The 15,272-nt window shown below is 44.7% G+C and overlaps 1 protein-coding gene across 1 annotated transcript in view; it reads left to right on the plus strand.

Moving 5' to 3' along the window:
* Positions 1 to 15,272, plus strand: part of PPA1 (inorganic pyrophosphatase 1) — a 66,812-nt gene that overhangs the window by 33,924 nt on the left and 17,616 nt on the right. Inside the window, exons 5-6 of the mRNA XM_066600559.1 lie at positions 8,838 to 8,924; positions 10,051 to 10,177. Of these exons, the coding sequence (XP_066456656.1) occupies positions 8,838 to 8,924; positions 10,051 to 10,177 (214 nt within the window). The remainder of the gene's footprint in view (positions 1 to 8,837; positions 8,925 to 10,050; positions 10,178 to 15,272) is intronic.

The raw sequence follows: 15,272 nt of genomic DNA on the forward strand, positions 1-15,272 counted from the left end.
CCCCCCCCCAGAGCGGCCCCTGCGGTAATATTGACCCCCCCCCCCCAGAGCGGCCCCTGCGGTAATATTGACCCCCCCCCCCCCCCCAGAGCGGCCCCTGCAGTAATATTGACACCCCCCCCCCCCAGAGCGGCCCCTGCAGTAATATTGACACCCCCCCCCCCCCCCCAGAGCGGCCCCAGCAGTAATATTGACCCCCCCCCCCCCCAGAGCGGCCCCTGCAGTAATATTGACCCCCCCCAGAGCGGCCCCTGCAGTAATATTGACCCCCCCCCCCCCCCCCAGAGCGGCCCCTGCAGTAATATTGACCCCCCCCCCTCCCCAGAGCGGCCCCTGCAGTAATATTGACCCCCCCCCCAGAGCGGCCCCTGCAGTAATATTGACCCCCCCCCCCCCCCCAGAGCGGCCCCTGCAGTAATATTGACCCCCCCCCCCCAGAGCGGCCCCTGCAGTAATATTGACACCCCCCCCCCCCGAGCGGCCCCAGCAGTAATATTGACCCCCCCCCCCCCCCCCGAGCGGCCCCAGCAGTAATATTGACCCCCCCCCCCGAGCGGCCCCTGCAGTAATATTGACACCCCCCCCCCCCAGAGCGGCCCCTGCAGTAATATTGACCCTCCCCCCCAGAGCGGCCCCTGCTGTAATATTGACCCTCCCCCCCAGAGTGGCCCCAGCAGTAATATTGACACCCCCCCCAGAGCGGCCCCAGCAGTAATATTGACCCCCCCCCCCCGCCAGAGCGGCCCCAGCAGTAATATTGACCCCCCCCCCAAGAGCGGCTTTAGCAGTTATAGTGACATCCCACAGTGGGTCTCCCTAGTAGTAATAGTGACACCGTACAGTGGTAATAGTGACATCCCACAGTGACTCCCCAGCCTCTCCCTCCCCCTGCTCTCATGGAACCAGGTAGGAAATGTCAGGGGAGGATCCCGGCTGCACACTGACATCAGTGTGCACCAGGATCAGCGCCTCTAGCAGCGCTGCTAAGTGAATACCGGCAGGGGAGCTGCAGCACCCCTGCCGGTTTTCACTAATGTGGTGAGCGGCCAACAGTGGCACGTGCCAGCAGGGGAGGCTCTGAGTGCCACATCTGGCACGCGTGCCATAGGTTCGCCATCACTGCTTTAGTGTATTTGTATAGGTTTGATATAGACTGGGTAGGAGACTTGGTTTAGTTTATACATAGCAATAAATAAACTAGCAAGTATACCACATCTGTAGGACTGATGCAGGCTTTTTCACTGCTGGTGGGATACTGATCATTTAAGGGGAGCTCAATTCTGACCACTGGAGGAACCAAACCACAGGTGACACATGCCTTACGTGACATAAACCTCCCTAGGTGCAATGCAGTTTCTTTCCAATTTGTTATCAACCAAGTTGTGTGGCTCCTGCCCAACAACATACCCTTACTTGTTCCTAGACCTGGCTAAGATTTGGTAAGGCCTAAGTTATGGAGAAGGCAACTTGTTACACTTGCCTTTTGTATTAACCCTTTCCAATCCAATTTTTTCTCATTCATTCTCCCCAGCTCCAAATAAATTGAAGCTGGTGAGAATGGATGAGAAAAAATACATTTCCCTGCACCCTCCTGATCTGACAGAGTTCAGGAGGGTGCGGGTGCTCACTGCACGGAGGGGAGGGGTAGGGCTGGGGGGGCTGCTTACCTGTCCGGCGTCTTCTGCATTTTCACTCTGCCTCCCGGCTCAGCCGTCGGGTGGCACTCAGCGGTCACATGATCGCCGAGCCGGGAGACAGAAGGGAGAATGCGGAAGACGCCGGACAGGTAAGCGCCCCCCACCCCACCCCCGCCATGATGCAGGCTTAATGTGACCGCTGGGGGTCAGCTGACACCGGTGGTCAAATGATCGCCGGCCGAAATCTCCTGGATTACATAGCGCTAATTGAGCGCTATGTAATGTGTAAAGGAGAAGGCAAAAAGGGTTAAAAACCCTTTCTGCCTTCTCCTCGGGGGTCCTCGATGAGGACCAGTGCACAAGTGTATCTGCACCCGATGTGTCTGCCGATCGGGTGCAGATGCACTCCTGCATGGCAGTGTCGGGCCTGCCCCGACATCGGAGCTGTGGAGGGAAATTATGATGTCGGGGCAGGCCCGACATTGGATTGGAAAGGGTTAAAAACTTTGGTATCGCTGAATGGTGGGTGCAGGTAAAGAAAATCTGGTAAACAGCACAACTTCCCAGTTGACGCAATGCTCTGAGAACATGTAATTTTCCAAACATTTGTTTGAATTGTGTTGCCTACACTCACTATTTGTATGTTCAACCTTACAAGAGCGGCGCACCTCTAGATTGGCAGTACTTCCATAAGTGCTTTCATGGCTCTTCACATCTAATTCGAAGGGTAGCTCCACTGACCATCTTTTTTAAAAAATCTTTGTGCCGTTTCTCAGTATCACTGAAAGCACAGCAACTCAACTTGCTGCTTCATTAGTGAAGTCGCATCCTAACTTTTTTGAGTAGTTGTCATCATTATCAAGTTGACATTAGCTGGTTAAATCTCACTTCTAACTTGTCAAAGAAATTTTATATTTCATTGAGGTCATCCACTGCATTGTACAGTGGGCAAGAACGTTCAAGGGTTATTTTTCACCAAAATGTGTCTTTGTGGGTTTTTTTGTTTGTTTTTTTTTGTTTAAATGTGCGTTCCTATTTTTTTGGCGAAAAGACATGGAAGGGGAAGTGATGCCCTATAAACCAAGGTTGACTCTTACCCCAGCCAGCACCTGAACCTGAAAGTAATGTCCATGAGATAACCTGTTCCTTTGACCATAGGCCAAACTTTTGAGGCTGCAGAGGTTCCAGTTGCATCTAGGCCGTGCAGCTAGGCAAGGCACAAAGTCACTGTCACATAGAGCAGTTGTGTGACGGGGGGGGGGGGGGGGGGGGGCAGTAAGTACACATTACACCGCTGCATTTGACTTTTGAGTGGGCAAGTAAATGCTGTTAAAATGGAGCAGTAGATACATGAACTAGCTTCTCTTTACTTTATAGATTTCCAATGGGAACACATCCAAATAGAAGGTTGAAAACTAATACTTTATTCCAACTTTCCAGAAATAAGAACATAAATGTAATTGATGTTATGCAGGAAGTTTTGATTGTAGATAAGTTTTTGCTATGGGCAGCTGTCAAGGATTATTCAAGCTCTTCTGAGAAATCCTGATCATAAATATTTTTACGCATTGGTGAGCATGATTATGAGCCAGGAGTAATATTAATATTTAAGGGTATTATGGGTTGAATACTAGGTCTCCATAATTATTAAATCTCTATGTAAAATATGAAATACTTGCATGCCAGGATTAAAGAAGGAAGAAGTTACTTGGCCTAGAGGTATTTACAGTTCTTGCACAGGATTTATCTAAGTTTAACCCCTTGAGTGGCGGGTTTCCTACCACCCTGTCGTGCCCACCAGGGCAGGTTTTTTAAAATGGTCTAATCATTGAATTTCAACTAATTTTGCAGTTGCGTCTCAAGAGCCATAACTTTTTTATTTTTCCATTGACACAGCCATATGAGGGCTTGTTTTTTGCGGGACAAGTTGTGATTTTTTAAACGGGGGAGGAAAAAAAGAAATGGGGGGAAAAAAGAAAAAAAGGGGCCATGTCATTAAGGGGTTAAATAATGTATTAACTTCCTTCTCTGGGTCATTACGACGCACACGGATACCACAAGTGTGATTGTGTATTTGATTTTTTACAAAGTAAAGGGAGACAAGTGTTTTTATAATTTTTTATAACTTTTTTCCTTATTTTTTAATATTTTTTTTTTTTGTCCCTTTAGGGGACTCTCACAGGGACCATCAGGACCCCCTGATCACATTCCGGGGGTCCGATGGTGACAGCCCTTTACATGCTGCAGTGACAGCCCTTTACATGCTGCAGTCACATAGACTGCAGCATGTAAAGGGTTAACACAGCAGAGATCGGAGATTTTCTCTGATCTCTGCTGTAAGAGCTAGTACCTAGCTGTCCTCTCACAGCCAAGCACCAAGCTCTCCCTGCCACAGAGACCATCGGCTTGCTTCTGACAAGTCGATGGTCTCTATGGCAACCTGTAAACAAAGCAGGAGATTGCCGGCATATCAGCAATATCTTCTGCTGGTTTTTCAAAGCCCTTGCTTTGTTCTCTGTGGGTCTGTGCAGGCAGAGCACACTGTCACAGCTTGTGGCATTGTGCTCTGCAGCTCCCATAGTGATACATACCCCGGAAGATTTCCGGGCTATGTCACTATGAGCAGTGGAGCTCATCCCGGAAAATTTCCGGGCGTGCCACTCAAGGGGTTAATGGTTCATTTGACATTTTCAGCATGATGAGGCTACGTGATTTTTTTTTTTTTTTTCGAGTGATTGGAAGTGCTGGGTAGTAAATGGTAGTAAATACAAGACAATGCTCAGGGAAAACCCATTGCAGTCTGCTGGAAACTGGGACAGGGATTTGCCTGCCAGTGGGACCGGGGTCATAAAGCTAAAGCTATACTGGAGAGGTTTAAGAAGCCTTTATTCATCTTGAAATGGCCTTGTAAAAATCCAGACCTCACTCCAATTGACAATCTGTTACATAACTTGAAGCCTGGTACGTGTAACTCATTTAATTTGAAGGTGTTGAAGCGGTTTTACCTGGAAGAATGGACAAAAATCCCATTATCTAGAGGTGTTAACCTAACAGACCAACCCCAAGAGACTTACATCTGTAATTGCAGCAAAAGGTTGCATTGAAGACCTTTTCAAGCTCTTTAAAGTTGTGTTTTGTCTTTTCTTCCACAGTAAAAGGTATTTTGCACTTTCATAGTGATAGGTGGGTTATATAAAGCACATGGTAAAAAAAAACACAATAAAAAATAAATTTTAATTCCAGGTTGTAATGCAACAAGACAAAAAAGGAAGGTGAATATTCACACATTACTATAGTTAATGATATTGATGAAGCAATATTTTTAATTTTTTTTATACACCAAGCTCTAGTTTCCATTTTCCTAAGGCTATTGCTCATGTACTTCCATCCTATCTAGAGCCTGATACACAGGTACACTCTTGGGATCAGGTTGGGACCCCTGGCAAAAGCCTTTAAATTCCCGTAATGTTTCCTCCAATGCTTTTCAGAAGGAAAACTTTAAGCTCAAAGTGCTCACGGTTACCTTTAGAACTACTGAGGTCAATGTAACCTGGAGATATCTTAAGTTCTTACATCCTGCAGGGTGTGTACTTGGCAAATTTTTCTGCGCAGTGATTATTGACCAGATGTATCTTACGGACCTTCTCTTGGGTTTCAGATGAACCTTATAGCGGAGTGCAGACAAACTATTTCTGCAAAAAACTTTGCTCAAACTTTTATACATTTCTAAGTCCAGATCATTAGATAGTTTTACAGACTTTTGAACAGGCTTCAAAACCTGAACCTCATTTAACAAAACCTGTAGGAATTCCTTTTGATTCCTAGCCTTCACAGATATTCAGTAGAGGTTGTAGATCTTAAAGGTTGACGGTAAGAGTGCTAAGTGGACACTGTATTTTAATGAGGAGGATTTTTACAAGTGCAGGTCTGAGGGAAGAAGCAAACTGTCTCCTTTAGAATTTTGTGCATTTCTTGATGATTATAATTGTCTAATTAAAGATTGCATAAAAACGTTCTTCCTTAATAGAATTTTGGCACTCAAATCTGATATAAAAACTACACTGAATGTGACACTTTATTAGAGACACCTGCACTTTTAAGACTCGAACTTCCGTGTATGAAAACTAGACATGTGACCCCCAGAGTGCAGCATAAAATTAAGGGAGCAAGTATTCTGGGGATCCGTTTTTAGGCTACTTTCACGCAGTCGAGTGTTATCGGGCCATGAAACCCTACCAGATTATTGCACTTGCGAATGTGCGATGTGCCTGCGATTGCAATGTGCTTGAGGATCACAACTGTTATGAAGTGATGGGAGGCGTTTGACCCAAACACGAGAAAGCCATGCCTAAGGATCGGTAGGTGTTTCCTATTTTCATTGGAAAACCTCACAGCACACTCACATGTACATCTCACGCTGTGCAATGTTTTCCAGCCCCATTGAAAAAAAAAGGGTGGGCCCTTCCAGAGGGACACCCAAAGATAGGGCATACCATGATTTTTTTTTTTTTTTTACCCTCACTGCAATGTGGGTAAAAATTGCTCATGTATAGAACACTGTTCAAAACAATGGTCTTTGTTTTAAAAAAAAAAAAAAAAAAAAAATTGGCTTCTGTCGACACATTCCAAGCAAAAGCCGTAACTTTTTTTCTTTTTCCCTATGTTTATCATTGACAGATCTGAGGGCTTGTTTTACAAAGGATGAGATCTAATCTTCACTGATCCCATTTTTGGGAACGTAAAACCTTTTTTGATCATCAAGTCTTGCCTTTGGAAAAAATAGAAAAAAAGGAATGTGACCTGCATATTTTGCTGTTTTTGTTTTTAATGGCCTATATGGTGCAGTATACTTATATTACTTTATTTCTGATCAGTACGATTGTTCTGATCAGTACGACTGCATCTATACCAGATTTGTATGGTGGTTCTTGTTTTGTGTTCTTTTTTTTTTTTTTTTTTTTTACTTTAAAAACGTAAAAAAGTTAGTTATAAAGCATTTTCCTTATGCCACATTCAAAGGCCCCCACCACCCACCTGTGTGAGTGTCTTTGTGTTTGCAGGACAAGTTATACTTTTTAATAGTACAATTTGATCCATATGACTTCTTGGTTGCCTTCTGTTCAAATTATTAGACTCCCACCTCACAAAAGAAAGTAAGGTCAGACAACAGGATATTAAAAAAATAAATAAATCAACCCAAGACATAAGAGCAGTATGTTCTAGGCTGAAGCTCAGACATCTCTAGCCAAATACTTCAGAAGGATCACTTATGATATGAAAAATGCTTAATCCGATGACTTATATAAAGAATGGATCTGTAACCCCTCTTGCAGTGATACGAACGATTTACTTTGCTTTTTACATGTAGGATGTGCAGAGAATTGAGTATAAATTAGAAAATGTTCCTCTATTTATAGCAAAACAAAATTTCGGATGACTGCGGTGTTGCTTTCAGGGGGACTGATTGATTGTGATTATAGCTCTAGATAAGGCAACAGATTGTAGCAAAACCTTTCCCATTCCATACTGTAATCACTAATCAAAGGTGGATGAATGTTTGACAAGATGCCGTGTTCCACATGGGATACTTAATATTTCGATCCTGACACCTTTAGTTTGTCATGAAGTTAGCACTACTTTCACCAACTTCTATGCAGTCAGCTCAATGACTCGTGTAATGGGCAAAGCGCCTTGAAACCCACATTTCCAATCTCCCCTCACTAATCGAAAAACAATCTGCAGAGACGTTCTTGAAGTCATTAACACAGAGGTTCGCTTACTTTTTCTCCCAGCAATGAGGATATTTATTCAATGTGCTCAATCAGAAACATGGCTGTACAACTGGTTTTGTGACTCCAAGAACGATCAGACTGAATCTTTAAATGTAATTGATGCAGAAATTCAGGGGCATTTCTAAAGGATTCATTTGCTCTTGTAGATGCAGGTACATTGATTTGTTTTTGCTTTGGGGCTTTTATTTAAAACCGTTGCTATGGTTTGTTTGTAATATATATCGGGGGTGTAGTTAATGCCTTGACGGGTAATGGCCTTGAAACTTGCATAAGGCTTGGCAGACCACTGACTGACAGGCTCCTGCTCTAACAACCAGTAGCAAAGAAATCTCAGATCCTGGCTGTTTAATCCCTTACACGCCGCAATGAATAGCAACTGCAACATGTAAGCAGATGACAGAGGCTCCTTCTAGCACCCATCGGTACTCCGCAGTGTAATTGCAAGGTAGCAATGGGTTCTTATAGCATGTATATTGAACTAGTGCCAATATAAATGGTTTAAAAAACAAAAAAAAGATCTTGGGGCTTATTCACAAGAGCGTATATAGACCACCGTTTTCACGGCCGGCCGATATACGCTACCATTTGAGCTGTCCTCCGCCTTACCGGCTCTCTGCGCCTCTTCCCCCTCTCCTCCCCTCTGGCTGTTTGCAACGAGAGGGGGCAGAAGTAAGTTCCAACCCCTTCCCTTGCTGGCTGAGAGGAGGGGGTGGGAGGTTGGCTTTGCCCCATCCTGCCCCCTGTCATTGCAGACAGCTGGAGGGGAGGAGAGCAGCAGAGTCGGTAAGGGGGAGGACAGCTCAGATTGTATCGCATATCAGCCGGCTGTGAAAATGGCAGCCGATATGCGCTCCTGTGAATAAGCCTTTAGAATGTGCCGATACAGATTCAATTGCTTTTTTTTTTTTTTCTTTAAAAAGTGTGTTTTGTGCACAAGTTCTTTAAAAAAATAAATAAATGTAAATTAATAGAAACTTTGTATCGCAGTAATTGTGCTGATCCAGATAAAGTTTTAGGTTGGCACAAATATTAATGTCTACAATGTGTGTTCCACCCAGTGGTGTCAAGTTAAGAAAAAAGTCCTACAAAAATCAAGCTCTCATATAGCTAGATCGAGTTATGGCTCTTCCAATACAACAATGAGAATCGTTTGGCCTTTAGGCCAAAAAAAAACAGGCTTGTTACTAAGGGGTTAAATTTTGTTCACAATTAGCATTGATTAAACACCTATAGGACCTTATCCAGAATTAATTTTGTCTTGCAGAGTAGCTTATTTTCAGATTAAATGAAGTAGCAAATATTTCCGTAGAACTCCTCTTCTCAAATATCATTTCTTCTCAATGACCGTGATTACAGCACCTGACCTTTAGGTGGATAATCAAAAAATAACTAATCATTTTTCTTCCAGACTTGGGAAAATCCATCTCACATTGACGAGAATACAGGGTTTGGTGGCGATAATGACCCTATTGACGTATGTGACATTGGAAGTAAGGTAATAATGTAATCTCTGTCTATTATAAATGTCAAACAGGAGATTAAAATGTAACTAAATGTTTTTGATGGGTTTTGTATAAAATTACTCTTGGAGCAACTAATTGGGGATAGTTGACATTGGAGAGGACAATGAACTTTAAGTAGGTCTGAAGCTGAACATTGTCACCATCTGAAAATGGGTACAATTAGTGGGTTAAGGTGCGTTTAGGCACAACGATTATCATTCAAAAAATTACTGGATCGTTTGCCTTTTAAACGATCTTTGGCCGTGTTTACACTGAGCAATCAGCAATAACTTGTTTGCTTATCGTTTGTTTCATGCAGGCATGAAGATGACCATTGGCTCGTTTGCTAATTCACTTTAAATACCAATGCTTCAGTCATTCTCATTGGCTGGTATAGTGAATGTAAACGACTTAACGAGTAAACGATAAATGGTTGCGTGTAAAATCACCCGTACAGTTGGGTAGCCGTAGCATTGAATTGCAGTAAGTTATTTCTATACGGCTGTGGCAGGGAGACATGACGTCTTGGAACACTGACCTATATACTTAAAGGGGTTGTCCCGCGCCGAAACGTTTTTTTTTTTTTTAAACCCCCCCCCCGTTCGGCGCGAGACAACCCCGATGCAGGGGTTAAAAAAACCACCCGCACAGCGCTTACCTGAATCCCGGCGGTCCGGCGTCTTCATACTCACCTGCTGAAGATGGCCGCCGGGATCCTCTGTCTTCATGGACCGCAGGGCTTCTGTGCGGTCCATTGCCGATTCCAGCCTCCTGATTGGCTGGAATCGGCACGTGACGGGGCGGAGCTACACGGAGCCCCATTCAGAAAAGAAGACCCGGACTGCGCAAGCGCGGCTAATTTGGCCATCGGAGGGCGAAAATTAGTCGGCACCATGGAGACGAGGACGCCAGCAACGGAGCAGGTAAGTATAAAACTTTTTATAACTTCTGTATGGCTCATAATTAATGCACAATGTACATTACAAAGTGCATTATTATGGCCATACAGAAGTGTATAAACCCACTTGCTGCCTCGGGACAACCCCTTTAATTCTCCTGCATGAAAAATGTACGTAATGAACTTGCTTTTTTTTTTTTTTTTTTTTTTTTTTTTTTTAGGTTTGTGAAAGGGGAGAAGTCATTAAGGTTAAGGTTCTTGGAACCCTGGCATTGATCGACGAAGGAGAAACGGACTGGAAAGTAATGGTTATCAACGTTGAAGACCCTGAGGCTGCACTGTATAATGGTGAGTAACATTGGGTATTAGGGGCTGATGCGTCATAACCTGATCTATCACTGAAGGGTATGAAAGCCTAATTTTCATATTGTTACGGAATATTGAAATGGATGTGGTCAGTCAAAATATTGAGCAGGACCTGATCATTCTTCTTGGGTATGGCATTTAAAGCAACCTTCTGGTTTTGGGATAAATTTCTATCCTGGTTTGGAGTGTTCGGTGTGTTACCTGCTGGCTTTCTCTGCTGATGTCCCAGTGATTAGCTGGTTTGTGATCTGGTTTTCAGAAATCGAAGATGGCAACTGCAATTTTCTATCTACCTAATGCATATTACCGTGTTTCTCTGAAACCCAGCCCTATCCCTATTTTTAGGATGAGGGGGAGGAGAATGGGTTTGAAATATAAGCCCTGCCCCAAAAATAAGCCCTAGCAAGTTGAAGAAAAAAAACTCAATACTCACCGAGCGCCGGCTCTGATTGGCTGAGCCACGGTGTTCGTGAGCCAGTAACAACACTCGTTTGCTGGAGGAGGGGGTTGTTCAAAGCCCCATCACCAGAAGGAGAGTTCTGTGTGAACGCCTAGGACACTGCAGCCTGCCACATGACCACCGGAGATTAGCAGCGCCAGAGATCCAGACACCACGGACCATGTGAGTATAAGACACGCACACCTTAATGAAAATAAGACACACTGCCTCTTTTAGGGCAAAACTTTCATATAAGACAGTCCTATTTTTGGGGAAACACTGCATATACTACCCTGACCAGCACTAATCATGTGAGCACTGCTGGCCAATCGGCGAGCAGGTGTAATATGTTAGTAGTCTAACACTACCAATACACTGTGGGGATTAGGTAGTCTGAAGATTGCATCAACCACTTTGGAAGGCTGAATACAGGACCCAGGACCAGCAGATTGAAGGGACATGGGCTGAGAGGGGGCTGTTGGGCATATTCGCCAATCACAAGATTTGGTCCCATGAGGGTCAATTTAAGGAGGGGGGGGGGGGGGGGGGGAACAAATTCAGCTCTCAAACTTCCTGACCTTTAATAAATAGTTATCTGCAAGGATCACCTTTCAAATATTTATCCAGTAGTCTGAATTTTTTTAATCTAGGGGAATGGATTCATCACGAGTGTATTCTAGTCTTTTGAATTACAGTATCATGATCTCTTAGGCTGGATTCACACAAGCACATGCATATTTGTGCACAGATGAGCAAAGTCGTTTTGTAAAATTAACATTTCTTTTTTTGCGCACACATTAGCGTATTTTATTGTACTTTCCCCCACACAAGGCATGTGCATTTGCATATGCCATAAGCCCCAATTCTCCAAGCCATTGAAATGGCTAGTCTCAAGTTCAAGATATGTTCTTTTCCCTATGCAATTACGTAGGGTATCTCACCTCTCCAAGCGTATATTGTGCGCATTTGGCGTCTGGAGATGTAGATCTCCAATCTCTTAAATATTCATTTTTTTTTTCTCGTCTGATGGCATACTTTATGAACTATAATAAAGGGGGTATAACAATCTCTGGAATCCTTATTTCAATGTGTTTGAAATCGCAAAACAATGCATTCACCCATAAGCTGTTTATCTGGAGAACGGAACGTTTTTGAAACTAACAGTAAAACTCGAGGTAGAGGAATCAATATCTGGAGAACGGAGCATTTTATAAACCTCTTATGGATGAAATGCATTTTTCGATTTTTAAACACATTGAGATAGGATTCCCGAGATGAGCGTATACCTTTTTTTTAACTATGCTTTATTTGTTACTGGATCGCATTTATGTCCATATGAAGATTTTCCTTTTTTTTCTTTTGGTTAGGTCCTCAGACTTGGATTGCTAATCTCTTATGTAAAATTCACTATGAAGGACCCTTCTACAATGGTTGTCCAAAAAAAAAAAATGAAATTGGATCATAAATAGAGATAAGCGAGCACCAAAATGCTCGGGCGCTTGTTGCTCGAGTCGTACTTTCCGCGATGCTCGAGAGTTCGTTTCAAGTAACGAACCTCATTGAAGTCAATGGGCGACTCGAGCATTTTTGTATATGACCGATGCTCGCTAAGGTTTTCATTTGTGAAAATCTGGAAAAACTACAAAAGTGATGGAAATGACACAGATACGGATAGGGCAGGCGAGGGGCAACATGCTGGGCTGCATCTCAAGTTCCCAGGTCCCACTATTAAGCCACAATAGCGGCAAGCGTGCCCCCCCCCAACAATTTTTACTGCAGACAAACCCTCATTAGCAAGGCATACCTTAGCTAAGCACCACACTGCCTGCGGATCACACCGCTGCCTCTTTCCCTGGGTTACATGCTGCCCAACCGCCCCACACGACCCTGCGTCCGCAGCGCACACAAGTGTCCCTGCGCAGCCTTCAGCTGCCCTCATGCCACACGCTGGCCTCATAGCCACACCACCCTCATGTGTATTTATAAGTGCGTCTGCCATGAGGAGGAACCAGAGGCATACACTGCAGAGGGTTGGCAGGGCCAGGCAGCGACCCTCTTTGAAAGGGGCGATAGCCCGCAATGCAGTTAAGAATTGATAATAGATTGACGTTCGATCTTCATTCCAATCCTGTGCCACCTCAGGAGCTGCAAACGTGGGCATAAAGTGGACTCCACTGCCATCCCAGCACTTCCCACACCGAGTATTGCTTCATTGTGGAGATGTGTAGAAGTATGTGAGCGGGCCCTGGGTCAGCCTCTGTCCCAGCAGCACCTTGGGCCACACAAGGTGTTTGCAAGTGACATAGCAATGGGGACTCCATGTGTCCACACACTACTCATTCTGTTTGGGTGTCGAATACCTCATCGACAGCGCAAGGGGTAAACCATCTGCACTCTGCACCCTACCCAAGTCTGTCAGTGTTTTGGGGACAGACAGGTACAACTCCGCTATGGCAAGTCTGTGTGCACACACAGCATGGGTGGCTAGCAGGTACACAGACGGTACATAAAGAAATCCCATTGCAGTGCCCCGGATAGCTGAGGTTACGTGAGAGGGAATACATGTTGGCTGCGGCCCACACGCCATGCCCTAGACATTCTGTTGTTTTTTTGTTTGTTTTTTTTAAAGTGCCAAGCAGGTACAACTCCGCTATGGCAAGTCTGTGTGCACCCACAGCATGGTTGGCTAGACGGAACACAGACGGTACATAAAGAAATCCCATTGCAGTGCCTAGATATCGTGTATGTCTTTCCCTCTATCAGGGGCGGTCGCCACACGCTGTGCGTAAAGTTGACGGGACGCACAGAGCGGTGTAAAAAATGAGGCAATTATTGGCCTGCAGTTGGAGGCTGACAGCGGTTATGTAACGCACACTGCAGTCTGAAAAAAGGCCTAGCTGGGTAATAGTGAGCCACTACAACTCCAAGCGGCCACACAGTAAAATGCAGACTGTCACAGGTCCAAAGAAGAACTGTTGGGGGTACTTGACAGGATTCTACACTACCACTGTCCCTGTCTGACCAGTACTGCCCCTATACTCTGTATAATTGACTGCAGACTGAGAACGCTATAGCCTGCACAGCCCAAGATGAAAAAAAAAAAAAATTTTGTGCAAAACTGCTCCCAGCAGCCACAACAGTAATGCACACGGTAAGATGTGGCTCTATGAAGGACCGTTGGGGTTTTTGAAGATGCAAGCAGTAGCCTAACACTCTCCCTATAGCAGGAACAGCACTCTCCCTAATCTCTGCCAGCGTGTGTCTGAGGCGAGCCGCGGGCGGGACCGCTTTAAATATTTCGGCGGCCACCTGATCTCCCCAGCCCCTCACTGCAGGGGGGTGGTATAGGGCTGGAACGTCACAGGAGGAAGTTGTAATGCCTTCCCTGTGTTTCTATTGGCTAGAAAATGGCGCAAAACATGCAGGGGGGGAAATGGTATTGACTCGAGTACCGCGCGGTGCTCGTCTCGAGGAGCGAGCATCAAGCTCGGACAGTACGTTCACTAATCTCTAATCATAAAGTTTTTTTGGTTTTTTTTGAGGTGGGGAATATACTTTGTATTTAATGAAATTTATTTTCCCATATAATCCTATTGCGTTCCTACGTCATTGCTGCCATAACATGTATTCGTGTTTGCTTCAGGGCACTGAGGGGTTTCTCATAACTGGCTACAGTGTATTTGGCTCTTCTGATTTCCCTTGTGCTATGAAAGATATATATTTTGTTACGCTCCTACGAGTCTGGCTATGGATATCAATTTCCTGTCTCTAGTAATGGTTTGCACTAAAAGAACCAAAGACTGGTTATGCTGCAAAAGGCAGCCTGGTATGAAGACTTCCTCCGTTGTGGAGATAAGTTTTCGTTCATTTAGGATGGAGTTAGCATCGCAACATTTAATATTTGGCAACCTTTTACACTTGGCCTTTTTATTGAGTTCTATTATCTGAATCCCTATTGCAGGCAAATGAACGGATTGCCAAACTATAGGGGTTGCTTTAGTGCAAAGCCTCAGCTATTCGTCGTGGGTAGGTGTATTGCGGCGCAGATGCGGGATCGATGAAGCAAAGGGAGTTACAAAACAATACAATATTTATGAACAAAGAATGCAGGTGAATGTTATAATAACCAGTAAGCAGATATAAACACTGACTACAGCTTACAGAATCCTTAAATTAAAGGGGTTGTCCCGCAAAACAAAGTTGGGGTATACACTTCTGTATGGCCATATTAATGCACTTTGTAATGTACATTGTGCATTAATTATGAGCCATACAGAAGTTATTCACTTACCTGTTCCGTTGCTAGCGTCCTCGTCTCTATGGTGCCGTCTAATTTTCAGCGTCTAATCGCCTGATTAGACGCGCTTGCGCAGTCCGGTCTTCTCCCTTCTGAATGGGGCCGCTCGTGCCAGAGAGCTGCTCCTCGTAGCTCTGCCCCGTCACGTGTGCCGATTCCAGCCAATCAGGAGGCTGGAATCGGCAATGGACCGCACAGAAGACCTGCGGTCCACCGAGGGTGAAGATCCCGGCGGCCATCTTCGCAAGGTAAGTAAGAAGTCACTGGAGCGCGGGGATTCGGGTAAGTACTATCCGTTTTTGTTTTTTTTAAACCCCTGCATCGGGTTTGTCTCGCGCCGA

Source organism: Eleutherodactylus coqui, chromosome 4 (genome assembly GCF_035609145.1).
Source record: "Eleutherodactylus coqui strain aEleCoq1 chromosome 4, aEleCoq1.hap1, whole genome shotgun sequence".
NCBI classification, from domain to species: domain Eukaryota; kingdom Metazoa; phylum Chordata; class Amphibia; order Anura; family Eleutherodactylidae; genus Eleutherodactylus; species Eleutherodactylus coqui.